The sequence below is a fragment of the Pristiophorus japonicus genome, chromosome 3, assembly GCF_044704955.1.
Source record: "Pristiophorus japonicus isolate sPriJap1 chromosome 3, sPriJap1.hap1, whole genome shotgun sequence".
Classification (NCBI taxonomy): domain Eukaryota; kingdom Metazoa; phylum Chordata; class Chondrichthyes; family Pristiophoridae; genus Pristiophorus; species Pristiophorus japonicus.
Window position 1 is genome coordinate 43,028,068 of NC_091979.1, and position 25,620 is coordinate 43,053,687.

General features: G+C 45.3%; 1 protein-coding gene across 1 annotated transcript in view; it reads right to left on the bottom strand.

The window, feature by feature from the left end:
• tnfaip6 (tumor necrosis factor, alpha-induced protein 6) overlaps positions 1-24,076 on the bottom strand; it is a 79,410-nt gene extending 55,334 nt beyond the window's left edge. The window contains exons 1-2 of the mRNA XM_070874388.1: positions 23,898-24,076; positions 14,609-14,746 (exon numbers count right to left, since the gene is read on the bottom strand). Coding sequence (XP_070730489.1) covers positions 14,609-14,746; positions 23,898-23,991 — 232 coding nt within the window. The 5' untranslated portion in view covers positions 23,992-24,076. The remainder of the gene's footprint in view (positions 1-14,608; positions 14,747-23,897) is intronic.
• Between the last annotated feature and the right edge of the window lie 1,544 nt (positions 24,077-25,620).

Below are 25,620 nucleotides of genomic sequence, written 5' to 3' on the forward strand. Positions count from 1 at the left end.
TGAGGGTAGGTTGGTTGGTCACTGATTGTGTCTTAGTTCAGCAGGAGGGACCCTGGTAAGCGCGTGGGGTCGTGTCCTGTAACTAAGCAATATGCATGACAAGCGAGTCTGCAGTGAACCTTAAGTTACATGTTTCATACTCTGCTTGATAGTTTGGACAGCACGCTCTGCTTGACCATTAGATACGGGTTTGAATGGTGCTGACCTCACATGTTTGATACCATTGAGTTTCATGAACTCTTGAAACTCCAGACTAGTGAAGCAAGGTCCGTTGTCGCTTACAACGATGTTGGGCAGACCATGAGTGGCAAACATGGCACAAAGGCTCTCAATGGTAGCTGTGGATGTACTGGATGACATGATTATACAGTCTATCCACTTGGAATATGCATCCAACAAACTAAAAACATCTTTCCCAGGAAGGGACCTGCAAAGTTGATGTGGATCCTGGATCATGGTTTAGATGGCCACGACCACAGACTCAGTGGCGTTTCAGCTGGTGCTTTATTTAGCTGCATGCAAGTGTTGCACTGATGCACACATGATTCCAGATCAGAGTCAATTCCAGGCCACCATCCATGAGACCAGGCAATGGCTTTCATCATGACAATATCGTGATGAGTGCTATGTAGACCATGTACAAATTTCTCTCTACCTTTCTTAGGCATAACAACACGATTACCCTACAGTAAACAATCTGACTGAATGGATAGTTCATCTTTGCGACGGTTGTAAGGTTCGGTCTCATCACCCATTTGCTTGGGTATGGCAAACCAATCACCAATAAGGACACAACGTTTCACAACCGATAATATCGGGTCCTGGCTGGTCCAGGTCTTAACTTGTTCAGCTGTGACAGGGGTTCCTTCACTTTCAAAAGCATCCATAACTAACAGTAGGTCTGCAGGTTGTGGCGTCTCCACCTCCGGTGTGGGCAACGGCAGATGGCTCAGTGCATCGGCAGAATTCTCGTTGCCAGGTCTGTGGCGAATGACATAATCATAGGCAAATAATGTCAGCGCCCACTTCTGGATGCATTGGTATTTATCCAGTGGCTTGTGATCTGTTTCCAGTTCAAACCGAAGACCAAACAGGTACTGATGCATCTTTTAAACCCCATACACCCAGGCTAATGCTTCTTTTTCTACTATGCTGTAGGCTCTTTCTGCCTTTGACAAACTTTTAGAATCATACGCAACAGGTTGTAGTTTACCCGACTGATTAGCTTGTTGGAGCACGCAACCAACTCCATATGACGAAACATCACAGGCCAATATTACATGCTTTCATGGATTATTATGTACCAGCAGCTTGTTAGAGCAAAGCAGATTAGTAACTTTCTCAAAAGCTCTATCTTGAGATGCACCCCAACCCAGTTTTCGCCTTTTCTTAGCAGCATGTGCAGTGGCTCTGATGAAGTGCTCAACCTAGGAAATTACCGAAGTAGTTGAGTAGACCAAGGAACAAATGCAGCTCCATCACATTCTCAGGCTTGGGTGCATTTTTGATGGCATTGGTTTTCGAATCCGTAGGCCTAATGATGTCAGCAGCAATTTTCCTCCACAGAAATTCGATGCCATGAAGACGCACTTCGAACGTTTCAGTCTGAGTTCCACTTCGTCCAGATGATGTAGAACCTCTTCCAGGTTGTTCAGATGTTCAGCGGTGTCACGATCTGTGACCAGGATGTCATCTTGGAACACGATGGTTCTAGGGACGGACTTCAGTAGACTCTCCATGTTCCTCTGAAATATGGCAGCTGCCGAGCGAATTCCGAAAGGACACCTGTTGTAGATAAACAGTCCTTTATGAGCGTTGATGCACATAAGTATTTTCAACGTCTTGACCAGCTCCTGTGTCATGTAGGCCGACGTCAGATCCAGTTTAGTGAACGACTTCCCCGCGGCTAGCGTTGCAAACAGGTTATCGGCCTTCGGTATAGGATATTGATCCTGTTTCGAAACTCGGTTGATCGTAACCTTGTAGTCTCCACAAATCCTGACAGTGCCATCACTCTTCAACACAGGAACAATGGGGCTGGCCCATTCGTTAAATTCGACCGGTGATATGACCCCTTCACGCTGGAGTCTGCCCAGTTTGATTTCGACCTTCTCCCTCATCATGTACGGAACCGCCCGAGCTTTATGATGGACGGGTTTTGCATCCGAGTCCACGTGGATCTGCAACTTGGCTCCCGTGAAATTGCTGGTGCCTGTTTCAAACAGCGAGGGGAACTTGCTCAGCACTTGAGTACATGGAGTATCATCCTCTGACGACAACGCTTTGATCTCATTCCAATTCCATTTGATTTTTTCAAGCCAACTCCTGCTGAACTGCGTTGGACCATTGCCTGAAACAATCCATAACGGTAAATCGTGAACCGCACCATCATACGACATCTTGATTACTGCACTGCCGATCATCGTTATGAGTTCTTTAGTGTACGTACGCAACTTGGCATTGACTGGACTCAGCTTAAGCCTCACAGCCTTTATATCCCACAGCTTGTCGAATGTCCTCTGGCTCATTATTGATTGACTCACACCCATGTCCAATTCCATCGGTACCGGCACACCGTTAAGGTTCACATTAATCATTATCGGTTGGCTCTTTGTTAGGAACGAATACAGTCCATACACTTCGTCCTCTGGTATGTCGGATTGCATATCCGGATCCGCGCTATACTGGTAATCATCCTCCACGTGATGTGTCGCAGCATGCTTGCTCAGTTGCGGACACATGCGCTGGAGATGCCCCAGTCTTGAACAGCCTTTACAAATGTACTGTTTAAACCGACACTGATGAGGCCGATGATTGCCCCCACAATGCCAACATGGTGAAATTGGATTCATTCCCGTTGACGGACTTTCGGCAGCCACAGGTTTCGCATACGCAGTCGAGTAGGCCCTGCCATATGCAGCTCTGCCAAGCGATGATACAATCTTGTTTACAGTACTTGCCGAGTTCCGATTTTCCGATGATATCTGCTTTAAGTGTTTGTCCGTCGTTATGCATGCCTGGGCAATCGTGATGGCCTTGCTCAAGCCCAGCGTTTCCAGCTAGACCTCTTAGGTCGGCATCAAATTCCAACACATCCTGGCCCTCAGAACGAACGTGCTTGTAGAATCGATATTGTGAAATGATGATGCCTTCTTCTGGTTTGAGATGGTCACGTACCAGAGCACACAATTCCTCATAGTCCTTGTCCATTGGACTTGTAGGCGAGAGAAGATTCTTTATGAGTCCATAGATTTTCGGACGGCAAACCGTGAGGAAGACTGCCCTGCACCTAACTGCGTCAGTGGGTTCCTCCATTTTGTTGGCCATGAAGTACTGGTCCATGCGAGCTACAAAATCTGCCCAGTCCTCTCCCTCCACGAATCTCTCCAGAATTCCAATTGTGCTCATTTCTGCATGCGAAGGTTCTTAAGTTACCTCGTCGTCAAATGTTATATACGTAATAACTCGATAGACTGAATACTGTAAACTAACACAGGTACAAACCTGGCTCTGCTTTATTAGGGCCCAAAGTGATTACATTACATGATGGCTTGCCTTTTATACCTGGGCCGCACACACGTGCGTACAGCCCAATGAGCTCCGACAGTGGCGCCACCTGGTGGCTTGCAACACCAAGCATACATACATGACAAAGAGAGAGATAAAAAAAGAGACAGAAAGGCAAAGGAAGAAAACAATTTGAAAAAAAATTTAAATTGACATTTTTAAAATCTCTAACTATTTATTATATGCAGGAATAGATTTAAACATTTTAAATTGTTCCCTTTCTGGGCCAAAGAGGTTAATTGGCATTACATTAACAATTATCATGTCGTTAAAAAGGTACTTGCGCTGTTAAGTTCCAGCCATAACTTTCTGTGTCGAGTTCAGTGGGCTATTAATATGAAAGTCCAAGATTTTAAAAATATCGGGGAGGCTAAGGACGAGGTGCCATTTGTGCGAAGTAAACGTTAGAAGCATAAATTGACCAGCAAGTTCTGGAGAATCACAACTCATGGTGTATCTTTTAATCTCCTGAATTTGCTGACCGATTTGTGCATTAATAATGGCCTGCGACGTTAGCACGCCATTATTTTTATGCTAAATTTGGCTCATTATTTTCTCTTGGAAAATAGAGGAACAACTGTCTACAGTTGCAACACTGTAGATTGACTCTTAAGTTGGCAGCAGCTCTGAGGAATTCCAGTGTCATCAGTCAGATCTTTTTATATTAAAAAAAGTTTTGAGCTGAAACAGTGGGCAGAATTTTAAACTGGAGGCGGGTCGAGGGGGTGGGGGGGCGGTGGGTGGGGAGGGGCTAGAAAGCAGTTGGGAAACCTGGGAGAACGGTTTTCACGCAGGCCCCACCGAATTTAACGGCAGTGCCTGATTAGCATTTCAAAGCTCTTTCCCACCCGCAGTCAGCCAGATGGAGAGGATGGCTGGCTGCTGGGCGGGTAGGCCTGCAACACTAGGCTGCAGAGAGGATGGAGAGAGGAATCGGGGAAGTGGTTGGGGGCTGGAGGAGAATCGGGGGCTGGAGAAGGGACCACATATTAGGAAGGCGATCGGGGGCCAGAGAGAATAGATTGGGAAGACAATCGTGGACGGGAGGGTGGATCCGAGGCTGGAGGGAGAGGGGTTGGGGGCCGAGGATCAAAGGCTGGAGGAGAAATTAGGGGCCTGAGGGGTCGGAGGCCTCTGGGTGAGTTTGGGAGTGGGGGTGGGGGGAAAGGTTGGAGGCCTTGTGGTGGGAGTTTGTAGGCCTCAGGCGGGGGGAGGTTGGGGGGAGATCGGAAGGGTTGGGACTTGATGGGTGTTTATTCGTGGGGGTGGTGGGTGAGGCAGGAGTACTGGATCCAGTAGGTATGTGGAAAGGCACTTACCTCCTGGATCCAACAGTTTTCGCCTCCCTTTAGCTTGCGGGTTCCCCGGGGCCAAGGAAACCCACCCGCCACAGTTAAATTTAAAATGGTGGATCACCATTGAAGGACTTCAGTTATGCAGATAGACTGGAGAAGCTGGGGTTGTTCTCCTTGGAGCAGAGAACATTGAGAGGAGATTTGATAGAGGTGTTCAAAATCATGAGGGGTCAAGACAGCGTAGATCGAGAGAAACTGTTCCCATTGGCAGAAGGGTCGAGAACCAGAGGACACAGATTTAAGGTGATTGGCAAAAGAACCAAAGGCGACATGAGGAAAAACTTTTTTACGCAGCGAGTGATTAGGATCTGGAATGCACTGCCTGAGAGGGTGGCAGAGGCAGATTCAATCTTGACTTTCAAAAGGGAATTGGATAAGAACCTGAAGAAAAAAAAGTTGACGGGCTTTGGGGAAAGGGCGGGGGGAGTGGGACTAGCTGAAGTGCTCTTGAAGAGAGGCGGCAGGGGCTCGACGGGCCGAATGGCCTCCTTCTGAGCTGTAACCATTCTATGATTCTACCATGAGACACGTCAGCCTCATTATCGTATTTAAATGGGCAACCCGCCTCCTAGCAGTGGGTTAGCTGCCCGACCCTGTTCCTCCTCCGTTAAAACCGGAAGTAGGCGGGTTGGGGTTGGGATTCCGTTTTTTAACTCTTTCACCTCTCACCTGACCCCAACCCACCTGTTTTTCAAGTTATAATTCCTCCCTATATCTGATATAACAGTAAAGACTAGTCCATTATCAGAAGGAACCTTATTACGATAAATTAACTCAATAGAGCTAAATAAAACACCCAAAACAATCTATTAAACAAATTGTTTTAAAGAATTTACTTTTACTTGCCTTGTTTACTTTCCCTTCCTTTTTCCTCATTCTGTCTTATAACTATCATTGCTCCCAATATGTTGCATTCAAACTATTCATAGCTTTTTTCTAATTATTTTCCCTCTATTTTCCCTCTGCCTCCCTGATCTCTCAATTCAATTTGGAAGACAGATCCACATCATAACATTGGCATCCAATTGGATGAAATCTGCTCCAAAGGATACTTCGCTGCCAGTCTTGGCCCAGAACTCTGAAGATTGATGTGATTATGTCATAGAATCAACAAGATCAGCTTTTGACAAGAATGTTACACAAGTAACACAGGCGCACTACTGTTAGACACTGTCTATCATCCAATCAGCTAGCAGCATGATTATGTATAGAAGAAACGTTTCAAGGACACCCTCAAAGCCTCCTTGATAAAGTGCAACAACACCACCGGGATCTGGGAATCCCTGGCCCAAGACTGGCCAAGATGGAGGAAGAGCATCCGGGAGGGCGGGAGCCGGTGTGCAGAGGTCCGACCCGGCATTCGGCGCGGTCGACCCGACCTGCAAGGACCATCAGCAGGTCGGGGCATTCAAAGGAGCGGTGTGTGGAGGCATCCCACTTCAAGGTGCAGCCGGTTCAGGAGGGTGATGGTTGTGAAGAGAGTGACTGGATTGGACGTCACCAAGATCCAGGTCGCTGATTGGAGCGTGTGCAGGTAGAGCAGGAGCGGTAAGGTTGGTGAGCTGGAGCGGCGTAAGTTAGGGGCCCAGAAGAGGCGAGAGCCCAGGGGTAGCAAGGGCCAGCCCACACTGCAATATGTGTGCACACTAGGTCCGTGCAGCAGAGCTGGTCTCCAGTCGTCTTGGTCCTTGCCACTGGACCAAGACCTAGCTCTGTCAAGTCCGTGTAGTGGCTGGTGGGCAACCCTTCAACATGTAGTTCGGGACCTGGAATATTAGGTCCTTCGTTGAAACACCTGTGAACTCATCTCTTTTTGGCGTGGAAGCAAGTCATCCTCAATGCGTGGGACTGCCTATGATGATGATGTGTACAGATGAGTTAACTCATCAGTGCTACTCAAATGGTTAATTTGCAACTCCAACTGAACTCTTTAAACAACAAGAACATAAGAAATAGGAACAGGTGTAGGCCATACGGCCCCTCGAGTCTGCTTCGCCATTCAATAAGATCATGGCTGATCTGATCATGACTCAGCTCCACTTCCCCGCCCGCTCCCCATAACCCTTTATTCCCTCATCGTTTAAGAAACTGTCTATTACTGTCTTAAATTTATTCAATGTCCCAGCCTCCACAGCTCTCTGAGGCAGCGAGTTCCACAGATTTACAACCCTCTGAGAGAAGAAATTTCTCCTCATCTCTGTTTTAAATGGGCGGCCCCTTATTCTAAGATCATGCCCTCTAGTTCTAGTCTCCCCTATCAGTGGAAACATCCTCTCTGTATCCACCTTGTCAAGCCTCCTCATAATCTTATACGTTTCATAAGAACATAAAAACATAAGAATTAGGAACAGGAGTAGGCCATCTAGCCCCTTGAGTCTGCTTCGCCATTCAAAAAGATCATGGCTGATCTGGCCGTGGACTCAGCTCCACTTACCCACCTGCTCCCCATAACCCTTAATTCCCTTATTGGTTAAAAATCTATCTATCTGTGATTTGAATACATTCAATGAGCTAGCCTCAACTGCTTCCTTGGGCAGAGAATTCCACAGATTCACAACCCTCTGGGAGAAGAAATTCCTTCTCAACTCGGTTTTAAGTTGGCTCCCCCGTATTTTGAGGCTGTGCCCCCTAGTTCCAATCTCCCCGACCAGTGGAAACAACCTCTCTGCCTCTATCTTGTCTATCCCTTTCATTATTTTAAATGTTTCTATAAGATACCCCTCATCCTTCTGAACTCCAGTCTACTCAATCTATCATCATAAGGTAACCCCCTCATCTCCGGAATCAGCCTAGTGAATCGTCTCTGTACCCCCTCCAAAGCTAGTATATCCTTCCTTAAGTAAGGTGACCAAAACTGCACGCAGTACTCCAGGTGCGGCCTCACCAATACCTTGTACAGTTTCAGCAGGACCTCCCTGCTTTTGTACTCCATCCCTCTCACAATGAAGGCCAACATTCCATTCGCCTTCCTGATTACCTGGTGCACCTGCAAACTAACTTTTTGGGATTCATGCATAAGGACTCAAAAGAGTTTCATGCATAAGGACCCCCAGGTCCCTCTGCACCGCAGCATGTTGTAATTTCTCCCCATTCAAATAATATTCCCGTTTACTGTTTATTTTTCCAAGGTGGATGACCTCACATTTTCCGACATTGTATTCCATCTGCCAAACCTTAGCCCATTCGTTTAACCTATCTAAATCTCTTTGTAGCCTCTCTGTGTCCTCTACACAACCTGCTTTCCCACTAATCTTTGTGTCATCTGCAAATTTTGTTACACTACACTCTGTCCCCTCTTCCAGGTCATCCATGTATATTGTAAACAGTTGTGGTCCCAGCACCGATCCTCGTTCTTCTGAATTCCAATGAGTAGAGGCCCAATCTACTCAACCTTTCCTCGAAGTCAACCCCTCATCTCCGGAATCAACCTTCTCTGAACTGCCTCCAAAACAAGTATATCCTTTCGTAAATATGGAAACCAAAACTGCACGCAGTATTCCAGGTGTGGCCTCAGCAATACCCTGTATAGCTGTAGCAAGACTTCCCTGCTTTTATACGCCATCCCCTACGCAATAAAGGCCAAGATTCCATTGGCCTTCCGGAATCACTTGCTGTCCCTGCATACTATCCTTTTGTGTTTCATGCACAAGTAACCCCAAGTCCCGCTGTACTGCAGCACTTTGCAATCTTTCTCCATTTAAATAATAACTTGCTCTTTGATTTTTTTCTGCCAAAGTGCATGACCTCACACTTTCCAACATTATACTCCATTTGCCAAATTTTTGCCCACTCACTTAGCCTGCCTATGTCCTTTTGCAGATTTTTTGTGTCCTCACACATTGCTTTTCCTCCCATCTTTGTATCATCAGCAAAGTTGGCTACGTTACACTCAGTCCCTTCTTCCATGTCGTTAATATAGATTGTAAATAATTGGGGTCCCAGCACTTTGTGGTTTTGTAGTTGTGTGACACTCAATGCAGATAAGCCATTGAATGCAATGTCAAATTTTAAAGTAGGGGAAGCAGGTGATCTGTTGTCTCATCTGCTAGTCTGCTGTATATACACAAGGGCGAAGGGTCAATTATGTAGGAAAGCTCCAGTTATTTTCCACATCTTTTGAAGGGCCTGTCTATCGAACTTAATTGGCCAGTGTCAGGAACACATTGTTCTGCACAATACAGGATGTAATTGGCACAGTATTTCCTTGCCAGGCTATTTCCATTGCCCTTCACATAAGTTACAGAGGGCTTTGATGAGAAGTTGCAAGAAGCAGTGAGCATTTCTTTCCTGCACATGATGCATCCCGCGAGTTGAGACGCAGGCCACCATTTTCTTTGCTTTGAAGATTGGAGATCTGAGTGCTTGTGCCAGCAAATTCACTGACACTCCTGCATTCAAAATCCACCAGGTAGTCCACAGATCTGTGCAATGGACTGGTTCTGGCACAGGTTTTATGACAGTTTATTTTCACTGGCATTTGCAGAAAAATCAGTGGATGGAAAAAAAAAGTCACAACTCTTCTGTCACAACTCAGGGGCTGTTTCTTTGTAATCCAGTCACATGGATGTAGTGTTAGTTTTGGAATTATTTTTGTAACAAATAGGACTTGCGTCAAGAGTAGTGGGGATTAGGTAAACTGTTCACAATAACTATGATGGGTCTATTAGAAAGGAAAGAAAGATTTGCATTTATATAGCGCTTTTCACGACCACTGGATGTCTCAAAGTGCTTTACAGCCAATGAAGTACTTTTAGTGTAGTCGCTGTTGTAATGTAGGAAACGCGGCAGCTAACTTGCGCACAGCAAACTCCCACAAACAGCAATGGATAATGACCAGATAATCTGTTTTTGATGTGTTGATTGAGGGACAAATATTGGCCAGGATACCGGGGATAATTCCCTTGCTCTTCTTCGAAATAGTTCCATGAGATCTTTTATGTCCACCTGAGAGGGCAGATGGGGCCTCGGTTTAATGTCTCATCCAAAAGAACATAAAAGAAATATATTAGCAATTATGGAGGAAAATAATATAGGGGAATACCATAACTTATATTTGTACATTATAATACATCAGTATAAAAAGGATGCTATTTAACATGTGCTATTCAGTTGCTGTGAATAACCAATGTTATTCAATACTTAGAAATGTCTCACCTGCATTTTGAAGAAAGCCTATTACATCCCACATTCCCTCAACCTTCTGACTTACAACCTACAGCATGCTCCTCTTCATTTACCTCCCTCCCCTCATCACAACCTTACCCTTGTGCCTTGCTCCTTTCAGATACCCAAGAACTGCAACCTGCCCAGGAAGTGGTGGAAGAGCAAGAAGACACCGTCAATCGATTTCACACTCGCAGCCACACGCTCAGATACTGGCACTGCGTGCAATTTAGAGGATAGCATAGAGGTGGGATCTGCACATGGTGAGGCACTGAGTGGCCTGCAGCCAGAGCAGGGCTTAAGCATAGCGCAGGTATCAGCTTGCCGGAGGGCGAGGTCGCCCACAAGTTCTGCTGCAGTGGACCCAGATGACGACTTCCATGGGGCAGGCTACAGAAGAAGGTTGATGGGTTTGCACAATTAAATGGTTTGTGCATTGGGAGGCCTGCCAGAAGGCCTGTGTACAGTGTCAAGGAGCAGGAAGCACAGGGCTTTATGCAGAGCTTGGAACCCATTCTTTCCAGCATGGAGATATCGTGGCCAACTCTTTGATTGCACTGGAAAGGGTGCAGAGGAGATTTACAAGAATGTTGCCTCGACTGGAGAATTTTGGCTTTGAGGAAAGATTAGAGATGCTGGGTCTGTTTTCTTTGGAACAGAGGAGGCTAAGGGGATACCTGATTGAGGTGTATAAAATTATGAGGGCCTGGATAGAATGGATAGGAAGGACCTGTTTGGTAGAGCGGTCAACAACCAAGGGGCATAGATTTAAAGTAATTGGGGGGGGAGTGGGAGATTTAGAGGAGATATGAGGGGACATTTCTTCACCCAGGGGGTGGTGGGGGTCTGGAACGCACTGCCTGAAAGGGCGCTGGAGGCAGGAATCCTCCTCACCACATAAGATCCGCTTACCACCGGACCTTAATACTATCCTGAAAAATTAGGTCTTACTGGATCTTAAGTGGGCCGTATGGACTCAAATCTGACAGGTTTGCTTGATATTACACAGATCTTTATAGTTCTCCACAGTTTGATGTATTTTTAAATGGATTGTAGTATTTTCTAGTGTCAGACAATAATATAAATGGTCTAATAAAGGTTTATTTACTCCTTTGGTCTCTCTCACTCACTAGTCTCACTCACATTAGTCTCACTCACCCCCCAGTCTCTCCCCCCCCTCCAGTCTCTCTCACCCCCAGTCTCTCCCACCCCCAGTCTCTCTCACCCCCAGTCTCCCACACCCCCTAGTCTCTCTCACCCCTCAGTCACTCCTCCCCCGCCCAGTCTCTCCTGCTCCCACAGTCTCTCTCACCCCCCAGTCTCTTCCTCCCAGTCTCTTTCACCCCCAACAGTGATCTCTCCTCCTCCCCCCCAACCCCCGCCCCCAGCGATCTCACTCTCTTCCCCCTCACACACAACGATCTCACTCTTTCCACCCCCCACCACCCCCCCCCCACAGCGATCTCAGGCCAGCAGTCTCTGGCCTCTCGTCGGTGTCTCTCGGGGGGATGGAGCTTGACAGCCGTGCACGCGTGCGCATAACTTGGGAGCCGAAGATTCCCGAGTCGATAGGCCTCCTCTGCCGCATACCGCCTGCTCCACTACGCTCCCGCACCACTTCACCGCCGCCGACATGGAGCACCCGAAAACTGCAGGAGCGCGCAACACCGGCATTCCGGCGGTTGAAAAAGACGCTGGAACACCACTAAGGATCGGGCAGGGGTGATATAAAAGGAAAACCCAGCCATCAAACTGTACTTGGATGTGCACTTAAAGTGCTTTAACCTACAGGGCTATGGACCAAGAGCTAGAAAGTGGGATTAGGCTGGGTAGCTCTTGGTTGGCCGATGCGGACACGATGAGCTGAAATGGTCTACTTCCGTGTTGTAAATTTCTATTCTCTGATTAGCACACTTGTGGACCCAACCATGATGCAGTGTCTGATGGTCGATGTCTCAGCTTCCATTGCAGCACAAGAAGCAGCCACCCAAAGTCTGAGTGCTGCAGTGGAAGCTCAGACGTCTGTTGTGCAATCATGTTCTGCCATAATGGATTACAGTGTTCAAAGGGGCTTGCAGAGTCTCTCAGCAGTCTTGTAATCTGTCTTGCAACAGCTTACAAGGATTGCTGAGGCCCCAGGGGAGTGGCAGCGGCTCCATGGAAGACAAACCTGCTATCCTCTTTCAGGATGACATCATTTGTCCTCTCACCGCCAGTGCCCTTGCTGTTTTAAGAACATAAGAACTAAAAGCAGGAGTAGGCCATTTGGCCCCTCGAGCCTGCTCCGTCATTCAATAAGATCATGGATGATCTGATCATGGACTCAGCTCCACTTCCCTGCCCGCTCCCCATAACCCTTTACTCCATTATCGTTCAAAAATCTGTCTATCTCTACCCTAAATATATTCAATGATCCAGCCTCCACAGCTCTCTGGGGCAGAGAATTCCATAGATTTCTAAGAGAAGAAATTTCTCCTCATCTCAATCCTAAATGGCTGACCCCTTATTCTGAGACTGTGACCCTGGGTTCTAAACTCTCTGCATCGACCCTGTAAGAATTTTGTATGTTTCAATGAGATCACCTCTCATTCTTCTAAATTCTAAAGAATATAGACCTGTTCTACTCAATCTCTCCTCCTTGGACAATTCCCCCATCCCAGGAATAAGTCTGGTGAACCTTTTTTGCACTCCCTCTATGGCAAGTATATTCTTCCTTAGGTAAGGAAACCAGAAAAATACATAGAATTGTATAGAATCTACAGCACAGAAACAGGCCATTCAGCCCAACTGGTCTATGCCAGTGTTTATGCTTCACACGAGCCTCCTTCCACACTACTTCATCTAACTCTATCAGCATATCCTTTTATTCCTTTCTCCCTTGTGCATTAATGATTTAGACAAAGGAATTGAATGTAATATCTCCAAATTTGCAGATGACACTAAGCTGGGTGGCAGTGTGAGCTGTGAGGTGGATGCTAAGAGGCTGCAGGGTGACTTGGGTAGGTTAGGTGAGTGGGCAAATACATGGCAGATGCGGTATAATGTGGATAAATGTGAGGTTATCCACTTTGGTGGCAAAAACAGGAAGGCAGATTATTATCTGAATGGTGACAGATTAGTAAAAGGGGCGGTACAACGAGACCTGGGCGTCATGGTACATCAGTCATTGAAGTTTGGCATACAGGTACAGCAGGCGGTGAAGGAGGCAAATGGCATGTTGGCCTTCATAGCGAGAGGATTTGAGTATAGGAGCAGGGAGGTCTTATTACAGTTGTACAGGGCCTTGGTGAGGCCTCACCTTGAATATTGTGCACAGTTTTGGTCTCCTAATCTGAGGAAGGACATTCTTGCTATTGAGGGAGTGCAGCGAAGGTTCACCAGACTGATTCCCGGGATGACAGGACTGACATATGAAGAAAGACTGGATCGACTAGGCTTACATTCACTGGAATCTAGAAGAATGAGAGGGGATCTCATAGAAAACATATCAAATTCTGACGGGATTGGACAGGTTAGATGCAGGAAGAATGTTCCCGATGTTGGGGAAGTTCAAAACCAGGGGTCACAGTCTAAGGATAAGGGGTAAGCCATTTAGGACCGAAATGAGGAGAAACTTCTTCACTCAGAGAGTTGTGAGCATGTGGTATTCTCTACCACAGAAAGTTGTTGAGGCCAGTTCATTGGATATATTCAAGAGAGAGTTAGATATGGCCCTTACGGCTAAAGGGATCAAGGGCTATGGAGAGAAAGCAGGAATGGGGTACTGAAGTGCATGATCAGCCGTGATCATATTGAATGGCGGTGCAGGCTCGAATGGTGGAATGGCCTACTCCTGCACCTATTTTCTATGTTTCTATGTTTCTATCTAGCATCCCCTTAAATGAATCTAGACTATTCGCCTCAATTATTCCTTGTTGTAGCGAATTCCACATTCTATCCGCTCTCTGATACAATAGGAATCTGATATTTTCCCCACACTTGAGGATCTTTAGTTCTGCCCTGTCCCAAGAAAATAATAATAATGTAAGATCATCTTCAAAGGCGATCCCTCGAACGAGGATGACTTGCTTCCACGAGAGTTCACAGATGTTTCAATGAAGGACCCGATGTTCCAGGCCTGACCTCCAGTTGAGGGGGTGGAAGATGCCTGTGCATGGATTTTTTTAAACGTGTGGTGATCGTTGTACATCAGCCACCACACATGCTCGACAGAGCTTTGCCTTTATCCAGTGGCAAGGGTTGAACTGGACGCCGGGCCCTGAAACATCATGGGCCGCCCCGACCTGTGTGAGAACACCACCGCGGGTTGGGGCTATAAATAGAGCTGAAGTGCCAGGCCCTGGAACATCATGGGCCGCCCCGATCTGTGTGAGAATAATGTAGCAGTACTTCTATAAATACCACTGCTTACTGTCCGAGTGAAATCAATATTATAAAATACAAAGTGGATCATTTAACTTAGAACTGTACTTTAACTAAGTGATATTCCATCTTGTGTGTTAAATGCACAAACTCTTTCCTACCTATTCTCTGAGCTGCTGCTAACTGATTGATTGTTGCGAGGGTGCCTCCCTCATATTGACAGACCACGTTAGCTTCTTTCAAGGTGAGCTGGTATTTTCCTTTGCGTGACTCTCTGTGATAAACGCCAGCTGCTTGTTCTGTAATTACATGAAAAAGCAATAAGTTAGTTTCTAAATAATTCTATACAATCCACTTTCATTATTACTGCATCAAGAAGTCAAGTCTTCCAATTTAGGTTTTATTTCATATATAAATATAAACCACGATATTTTTTGTTTCTTTTGTCGTTTTTTCAGTGCTATGAAAGTGAAGCAGAGAAAATTTTCACTGTTGAAAATATACAGATTGAAATATAAAGAAACTGCAGAAATACAGGACAAATTTAAGCTAAAAACTAGAACTACTTATTTATTAGATTTAATATTACAGTGTGGACGGATATTATAATAGTACAGGTAGAATAGAAACGGGTAACAAAAGATGTGGGTCTATTACTGTAGAAGACACACAACTACATTTTTAGAACAAACCTTGGGAAGACTGGAAGTTCAGATTTTGGAGAACAAGCACCAGATAATCTTCCATTTTAGAGAAAATGGTTTGGAAAAGCTGGAGTCATTTTTTATACAAACATTTTTATCATGTTCCCTCACAATAAAGATGTTAGGAGTGTTTTACACTGCAATCATAGGCAGTCCTTCGTATTGAGGATGACTTGCTTCCACGCCAAAAAGGGATGAGTTCACAAATGTTTCAGGAAAGGATCTAATATTCCAGGTCCTGAACTACATTCTGAAGGGTGGAAGATGCCTGTGCGTGGATTTTTTTAATGTGTGGTGGCCGTTGCACACCAGCCACCACACGGGCTTGACAGAGCTAGGTCTTGGTCCAGTGGCAAGGATTAACCAAGATGACTGGAGACCAGCTCTGTTACATTGCAATCATAGGCAGTCCCTCGGAATCGAGGAAGACTTGCTTCCACTCTTAGCATGAGTTCTTAGGTGGCTATACAGTCCAATATGGGAACCACAGTCTCTGCAATACTACAAGAATGAATCTCAGCTTGAAGGAATAATGTTGGTCAAAACATTTTGTCAACCAAAACAAAGATGAAAATTTAAAGAGAGTTAAAAGACAGAAAATCACAAAGTTTGACTGTATAATATTGTTTGTTACAACATAAGCTCAATGTTATGGAAGTATTAATAATGCAAACCAATAGTTTTAAAAAATTGTTCCCCCCGTCCCCCATTCCAAGGAGAGGAATACAAGAAGGGGAGAGTGACACAATGGCATACATACTGATGTGAACAACCAGACGTGTGAATGCATCACAACAGTTTTGTATCTATTTGATTTCTGATGTGGTATAATAATAGTGACACTACGAGCAGTCTGTGAAAAGTCAGAGACGTTTATTTACTTGCAAGGAAGATACGGATATCTCTTATCAGCAATTCACTGAGCTCTAAAATCCGATATCAAAGATTCACTGAGGTGCGTAGCATTTTACAGAAAGCAAGTAATTGTGTACATTCATTGTCCATCTATATTACCTTTTTCGGTCAAAGATACAGATATACGACTTGTTTTGATAATTCATACAGTTTGGACCTTTGGGGACTTTCTATATTTCTAGCATCCTTTGTTGTAAGAAATGCAGACTGCTAGGCTTCCTGTCATTCAACACCTAGCCTGACCACAAGTCTTAACATAGACCTGGTGATGTGTGTTGCCATGGTCAATTTTAAAACTACTAATGCAGGCTGTAAGCTAAAGCAGGTCCAATTCCTACTTCAGTGCCCCCTTTTGGTCCTTGACTACCCAGCTCAAGGTAACCAACCCGTCTAAATTCTACACTGCCTTAGGGCCCCCCCCCGTCCCGGTTGCGGTGATCAGCCGCTGGGTTTGGGGGACCTAGTGCACATGGAGCTATATGGCTCCCTCGTCTAAACTCTGTCTCAATAGCTTACACTGCTCCTTTACTATAGCTTTAGCTTTCTTTTATTATTTCGTTTGGAGCAAGCAGTATAGAGCCAGAACCAGTTGTACTGCCACCACTATATGTGAGATAATGCGAATCCAAGGGTGGATGTGCACATTCAAGCCCCAATTCCAGGCCTGTTCATAGCAGGAAATTTTACGGAGTTCAGTTTCGATCTCCTTGTCTAGCTTGTTTAGTTTCTGTTTCAGGAAATTTTCAGTGATTGTTTTTCGTGCGTGAATGTACGTCATTCGTGCACGTCCGATGGTTACGGGCAAGCTGGGGTAAAGCAAAAATTGGGATTAGTGATATTGCGTAGCAGTGTGCCATAGTTATACATCCATTGGATGGTCACCACACAGTATTCACCTCTCCCCCGGTATGCTGAGTGGATTGGTTCCGACTCTACCGAGCTTATTTCCAGCATGCATCCGATCGTCTGATTAAATCCACGCCCATTGTGTTTCCTTGTCCCACCGGGTGAGGGCAAATTGTCAGGCGTCCTACCCTGCGGCACCCACTCAATGAGACCCCTCTCATCATTCCATTATCCATTGGATAGTACCACAGGTAGTCCCTTTCTCTGATCAACTCGAGATTCTCCACCTCATACTGTGGGTAATGGTTTTGTGTTTCCGGTCATCACTGGGATCATTATTACCATCCATACTAATGAGGTGTGGTTATTGGTGCACCCATCACTCACAGGGTAGACCCTTGTCATGCGCTTTAATATGCAGCCGTCCAGAAGTCCTGGGTGCTGTGCCAACTGGAGTAGGTGGGTGCTGTTGATCCAGTCCGGAACCCTCCCAGCCTGCATTTGGTCTAGGTTATGGTGCACTTGTCCTATCATCCACCCACCATAGGCGTGACAGATATCCCGTTTTACCCTGTTTGGCGCGTCCTGATACCTCGTGTGCTTCTGGAGTACTATCCGCATGGTCTCTCTAAGACTCTCGGAGCTTGCCTTTACTGATTGGATATCCAGGGCATTTACAAGGGATGTGTCAGTATTAGCTCCAGTCAATACATCATTGACTAGTCCTCGCTTGTGGCACTGGAACCCTGTGTGTCCCGATATTGGGAGGCCCCCGAGGCGTCCCTTGCTTTGCTGAGTACTATGTCTAGCATCCTGGTATATAGTGCTCGTATCTTGGGGTCGCATTTCTCTGGTAAGTTCAAGTCTGTTAGATTGACTATTACCTGGAGTATTTCGTGGTGTACATTATCATACAACTGGAACCCCTCCGCTCGCAAGACCACTCTACTCGAATTATTGGGGATAGACATGTCTCGTCGTTTTGCACACAAACGTATTGTGTAGGCTCAAACCTTCGCGTGGGCCTAACACACATAGTGAAATCATAAGGCTGGTATTGGACCAAATTCGGGATGACATCCCGGTCAAATATCCAACAATCTCTCACGATGTCTGATGTGACATCTTCTATATTGATACCCCTGTGGCTACCCTCCTTTGTAAGGCACCGCATATAGTTAGCACGTGGCCATATGTTTCTACAGGCATCCAATACTGTATCATCCCTGGTAGATACTCAAACTTAATCTGTGCACATCTCTGATAGGTCCGGAAATTGGTCCATATTCTATTGATGCCATATTCAATGCACAATGTCTTATTATACCCTATTGCGACATCCAATATTGTGGGTTGGGTTCCCTTACACCCGCAAAATATTCGGCCTAGTCCGAGGGGAGTCTCTGCGCCCTCTCGCCGGAATATGCCAGTCAGATAGATTCCAGTTCCCACGAGGACCTGTTGGTAATTCCAGTCACCCTGATCCTCTGGATGTCGATTTCTCAGAAAGTGTTCTGTTCCGTGGGTCCAAAGTATTATCAGAACCACGATCCTCCAGGTCATCCTGTAAATAGGAAAAGGGGTGGACGCCCTTGGGCTATCCACTACATGTCAGTGTATCTTTTCAACTGGGACCAATGTTTCCAGCAACTAATGCCCTTAATATCTATACACATGCATGTGTCACCGCTTATGAATACCTCATATGGGCCGGACCACCGCGGGGCAAATCCCGTTCGGCCCGGTAAACCTTTTACCATTACCTTTTCTCCTACCTGTGGTACGTCTGTCGGTACTTTTAAATCCTCATCCAGGTCTCTACCTGCCTTTTAACTGTTTGCTCAGTTCCATTGCATATCTACGAATGCAGTCCCTTAATGTACCCGAGTCCACTCCCCCTGTAATTACTCCCTCAGGTAGTCTCATGGCCCTACCTGTCATGAGTTCGTATGGGGTTAGACCCATTGTACAGTTCTGAGTTGCTCTCAGCCTCATTAACATGGCAGGTAACAGTTCAGGCCAGGCCTGTCCAGTCTCTTGGATGGCCTTGGCCAGGGCTGTCTTTATAGTGCGGTTCATCCGTTCCACCATCCCCGAACTCTGGGGGTGGCAAGGGATGTGAAATTTCTGTTTGATGCCTAAAGTGGTGCACAATAACTTTACTACCTGCCCTGTGAAGTGGGTTCCTTGATCAGAGTCGATTTGATTGGGTATTCCCCAGCGGGGAATTACCTCTTCTGCAAGTATTCTTGCTACAGTCATTGCTGTGCAGTTTCGGGTGGTAAATGCTTCCACCCACTGTGTAAATAGATCTATTATCACTAGACAGTATTTTCTTCCTCGAGAGTTTGGCAGTGGCCCTGTAAAATCAATTTGTATATTCTCCCACGGTCCCCGTGGGCATGGTTGATAAGCCATTCTTATTTTGATGGCCTTCCCCGACTTATGTTGGGTGCACATAATACATTTCTGCCAATACTTAGCATTGTTATGTCCCATTCCTAGCCACCACCAATCTCAGGAGGTAATTATTATCATGACGTTACGCCCGGCGCGGTTGATGCCGTGGTGCAATTCCATGAGCATTTTCCTTATGCAGGAGGGGGCTTATACCTTTCCATCCTTCCTCCACACGGAGTCCGAACCAGGCACTCCTCTCTTCCTTTTCCATTCTGCTCTTTCTTTCTTACTAACGTCTGCATGTACTTTTTATATCCTCTTCCATGGTCAGGTTGCATACTGGTTCTGCCTTGACTTCGGCAGATGTCGCCACCTTGCGAGTAGCCTTGTCTGCAGCCGCGTTTCCTTTCTGAATGTCGTCCACCACCCGCTGGTGGGCTTTTACCTTTAATACCGCCGCCTTGGCGGGTTCACTAGCAGCCTCTAGTAACAGCCTAAACCGGCCTTCATGTTTGATGGCCTCACCAGCTGAGGTGACAAACCCTCATCTTCCCTAGGCAACCATGTAGTCATGTACTACTCCGAAAACATACCTGCTGTCGGTATGAATACTTACCGATTTTCCCCTCTGCTAATATCAGGGCTTCGGTCAGGGCGGTCAGCTCTGCCACTGTGCCGATAGTCCTCTGTCTCGTGCCCCTTGCACTTCAGACCCGAGCCTTTAACCTCTTTTTACACTTCTCTCAAATGTTTCGAAGCGCCTTGGGATGCTTTACTACGTTAAAGGCGCTATATAAATAAAAGTTGTTTTTATTATTATAATAACACTTGCAGGAGTTGATCCACCACCGCCCATTCCATTCTGGGATGGCCATTCACATACATTCGAGACCTGTCCATGAGGTCTGGATTCTCGAGTGCGATCTCACCCAAATTTCCCGGGGAGTCCTCCCACTCGAGTGTATTGCACTCATGGGGTTCCCCCAGGCTAAGATTCCCTCTGCTGGGTTTTCTCCGATGTCTTGGATTATTTTTACTTGTGTGACCACAGCCCCATAAAACAGCATCGTTTCTACCCGATGGTCACCTACTTAAAACAAAAGAAACAGAGAATCTCTGATGATTCTGCTTAAGAGCCCGAGGGGTTAATTTGTAATATGATTCTAAAATTCCTTCTACCCCAGGAGCAAATATTCTCTTCAAATTAAGAAAATCTCCAATATTCAAAAGATATCGCCCACTGAATTAAAACAGAATTCACAGCTGCCTGTGAAAGAGTTAACTTCCTTTGTTTCGAAAGCCAACAAACACAGACACCATCAATCAATGTCAACTTTCGCCCACAGCTTTTCAGTTTATAAACATAATCTTACCTTTCAGGCAGTGTGTTCCTGACCCCCACCACCCACTGGATGAAGAGATCTTCTCTAAGCCTCCCCCTCTTCTATATTGTCGTCCTGACGGGTGCTGTCACCATCACACCTACTGTCGGTTTATTTTGTCGCTTTCTCAGTCAATAGTCTAGTCCATCTACTTAATTCACAATATGCGTGAGTCACTAAAATGAGGGCTTTCTCCTCTTTTTGTTTCTTTTCTGACTCCCACCACTTCCTTTGTGCCGCGGGTGGGTTGTCTGGTTTCCAATTATTTCAATTAGTTTTTGACCTTTTTTTTAATCTGCTAGGTACCGTGTCAGAGACACCTCTGGTCCCAACTCGAGTTTCTCACTTCCCATGGCTATATGTTGTCAGCGGTACGTCCCTTAATTACTTGCCCTGAGTGAGACCGATACTTGCAACATATACCAATTTTCCATCACAATGTTACACAGACACACTTCTATATAACCGACCGCAATTGTTTCACCTGGGATCTTCTGCTGACTATCTGAAGTCTCGGCCAGACCTGCAGATTCGGATCTCTCAGGCAGCTGACACCAGACAGATTTCTGCCCTCGTCCTAACTGTGCGTGGTAATTAAAATGTACTCACGCCTTTGACATGGCTTTCATCTGCTGGTGTCCGCTGCCCGTTTGAGATCCTGTCGACTACAAAGGGGAAATTCTTTTTAGCTTAAGCCTGTCTGCGGTTTATGTGTACATGCCATCTCAGCCATTGCAGCTAATTTCAGGTTGCATTGTTAACCCCTTAATTCCTGAAGGACCCGATGTCCCACTTCAATTCTTTTAGTTTCTCTATTTTTGGCTTGTTCAATTCAACGTATTTCAGAAATTGTCGTGTAATAATTATGCCAGCTTTAGTTGCCCTTTTTCTCTTCTCTTTCTCCCACCACTCTCTGAATGGGTCCCAACCGTCTTTTATCATTTTATCTATAAGTCCCTGGCGGTCATCGACGTAAAACCTTGTGAGCGACTCTTCTGGTTCTCAGTTTATTTTACCTCTGTCGGCCATCCCTTGGTCCGAACCGATACTTGATAGTTTAATCTCTTCTGAGTTGGGTAACTCTTTAGACAACTACCATGCACTCAGGTACTTCCTAGACCCAGATCAACTAGTCCTCGACTGTTATCCGGAAAGTTATATTGTACACTCTAGAATTATACAATTATAACTAACTTAATTTACTTCCAACTTGCCGACATATATCGCAACCACAGTTTTCTGTCAATGGCTTTAATCTACGTAATTACTTTAACTCTCATATTTAAATTGTTCGAACATATAATACGAGTCTTACTGTTCCGCAGACTTCTTCCAAAGTTCGGATTCCCTGGTCGACCAACACTTCCCGTGACAAATTACATCGGATTTTAGAGTGGTAATTTAAAATACTCACTCTATGATGTTTTGTCCACGGTCGTCTGTTTGTCTTCCAAGAAATCCTGTTCGTGACGCCATTTGATGTGGTATAATAATAATTACACCACGAGAAGTCTGTGAAAAGTCCGAGTCGTTTATTTACTTGCAAGGAAGATATCTCTCATCAGCAATTCACTGAGCTCTAAAATCCGATCTCAAAGATTCACTGAGGTGTGTAGCATTTATACAGAAAGCAAGTGGGCGAGTACATTCTACATTACCATTTTCGGTCAAAGATACAGACTTACGACTTGTTTTGATAAATTTATACAGTTTGAACCTTTGGGAACTTTCTACATTTCTAGCATCCTTTATTCTAAGAAATGCAGACTGCTAGGTTTCCTGTTATTCAACATCTAGCCTGACCACAAGTCTTAACATAGACTTGGTGACATGTGATGCCATGGCCAATTTTAAAACTACTAATGCAGGCTGTTGGTTAAAGCAGGCCCAATTCCTACTTCAATTTCTCTTCACAAACACACTGCTCATTTTAGATCTTTGTTTATACAATACTGAAACACAATCTTCCCCATTTGCCCTGAAGACAGGGTACTATCATTGCAGGAAGTCTCCTCAGCTAAGAAACTATTCTTTATGTGAATCTAAACAATGAGTGGTGACAGCTATTTGACAGTGGAGAGCACCACAGCTATGCTGGATACTGTCCTTATCCAATGTCCACTAATCCACACTATCTAGCTGGGCTTTTGGAGATCACAGAATTTTACAGGAAATTTATAGGAGGTAACTCACGTATTGGATCAACCAATTCCCAAAACCCTTTAAGTATTTTTTATTCAAACATTTATCTACTTACTCAGAGGGAAGTGTGCTGCACACACACCTCTGAGTCAGAAGCTTGTGGGTTCAAGTCCTATTCCAGGAACTTGAGCATATAAATCTAGGCTGACACTGCAGTGCAGTGCTGAGGGATTGCTGCACTGCCGGAAGTGCCATCTTTCGGATGAGACATTAAACCGAGCACTCCGTCTGCCCTCTCAGGTGGACGTAAAAATCCCATGGCACTATTTTGGAGAAGAGCAGGGGAGTTATCTCCGGTGACCTGGCCAATATATATCCCTCAATCAACATAACAAAAACAGATGATCACATTGGTTTGTGGAAGTTTGCTGTGCGCAAGTTGGCTGCCACGTTTCTCACATTACAACAGTGACTACACTCCAGAAATACTTCATTGGCTGTAAAGCACTTTGAGACTAACGGTGGTCATGAAAGGTACCATATAAATCCAAGTTGTTCTATTTTAAATCAGGAATGTTTTTTTTTAAACCCTTCCCTATGCCCAGGGTCATTGTGGTCAATTCCTTTGCTCCTGCTAACACACTAAGTAAGACACAGTAAGACAATGTGTATTACAGTATAGTATAATTATTGGTCTAATTATTGATATATAATGCATGTTAATTTCTTACATTAATTTAAAAAATGAAATATATATTGCATACAATCAATAAGACATTCAGAAAGGGATTGATTATCTGAAAGCTGATAACAGTTTGCACACCAATAAGAGACATATATATTTTATAGAACATTAGGACTTTGAACCATTGAAACATTTGCCAGAAGGCAGCAGAATTTCAACAGCATGGACAACAAACTAGCCAAAGGATTGGTGTTAACTAATTAAAGGATAGTTTCAGCAGACAGACCAAGACAAGAATTTCTCCATGGAGAAATCAGTTTGTCGTTTTCTAAAACAAAGGAGGGAAAAATAACACAAAGAAGAACTGCGGTCTTACCTAACCATATTGAGTTGTGCAGTATTCCATTTTTCAGCCCCCAGGTATCTGATTCGTGCCACAGTAAAATGAAGAATAAGAAGGACAGAGGCATAGCTGCAGTTGTACTTCAAGGCTCAAGGGTGCTCCTGTAAGTGGCGTTGCTGTAACAGCTACAAGTAGATATAGATACCAGTAAACCACGTTGTGCTCCAACATCTGGTCACCAGACGTTCTTTTACTTCCAAACTGTTTAATAGCTGTGATGTCACTGTGGTTGCTGAGATTACAGTTGCTGCTGTACAACAATTGTAAGACAGATAATTTTTACTTCAAATGGTTTCAAAGTAATACCTAATATATTATTATTAATAAACGTATTAATTAAAAGTGACAGTGCAGATTATGTATTTTGCTTTTGTTTTAATGCAGATTATGTGATGGTTTTCTAAGTGTCATTTCAGTATCCTATTTCTCCCTCATTTTAGTTAAGTCTCTTGAGGGGGCATGTAGGCAGGGTTGGCAGTTGAATTTCCACTGCTCAACTGAAACTATGCAATCACTGTGCAGGGAAGGGATGGGCACTTATTTGGGCTGGAGGGCCACTTAACAAATTTTGGTGAGTTGTTCAGGGCCGCACATCAATGTTCTTCCTAAGGTGCGTGGTCGCATGGTCGCACATCAATCGCGAGTTTCCACACAGGCCACTCACCAGTTGCTGCCAATGGAAGGGATACTGCCATCGTACTCTGGGTATGGGGAGAGGAAAGACACCGGTCTCTTTAGTAAAAGAGTAATGGAGATAAGCAGCCATAACTCGACTCTAAAATGGATAGGGCATATTCAACAGCACAGTGCATTCTGTGTACGGATATCTGCCATTAGGGCCCAGAATCGCGGAATGGAACCTTTTCAGATTGGGCTGGGGAAAATCGCTTTTGCGAATTGATAAACTGAATTACTGTGTGTTCCCTGGCTGCAGTTTGAGTCCATCTCTGGTCCACGAGAAGTGAAAGTGGGCAGACTAATGTGCAGCTCGAGATCCGGCTCGCGTTCTAGTTCTGTCCCTTCCAGTTCGCCGGGTAGAATGACTTGGAGGGCTGGATATGGCCTGTGGGCCGAGTTTTGCCCACCATTGGTGTAGGGTATTTGAAGTACGAGCACATTGACTGCAACTTTGTGTTTTGGTACTGCCCCCTCCCTCTAAAGTGATTTTGTTCACGGATTGTGTCATCATCATCATCATAGGAGGGCCCTTGGAATCGAGGAAGACTTACTTCCACTCTTAAAATGAGTCCTTAGGTGGCTGAACAGTCCAATACGAGAACCACAGTCCCTGTCACAGGTGGGACAGATGGTCATTGAGGGAAAGGGTGGGTGGGACAGGTTTGCCGTACGTTCTTTCCGCTGCCTGTGCTTGAGTTCTGCATGCTCTTGGCGATGAGACTCGAGGTGCTCAGCACCCTTCCAGATGAACTTCCTCCATTTAGGGTGGTCTTTGGCCAGGGGCTCCCAGGTGTCAGTGGGGATGTTGCACTTTTTCAGGGAGGCTTTCAGGGTGTCCCTGTAACGTTTCCTCTGCCCACCTTTGGCTCGTTTGCCATGAAGGAGTTCAGAGTAGAGCGCTTGCTTTGGAAGTTTCCTGTCAGGCATGTGAAGATGTGGCCTGCCCAGCGGAGCTGATCAAATGTGGTAATTGTTTCAATGCTGGGGATGTTGGCCTGGGATGTTGTAAGGGAATGCC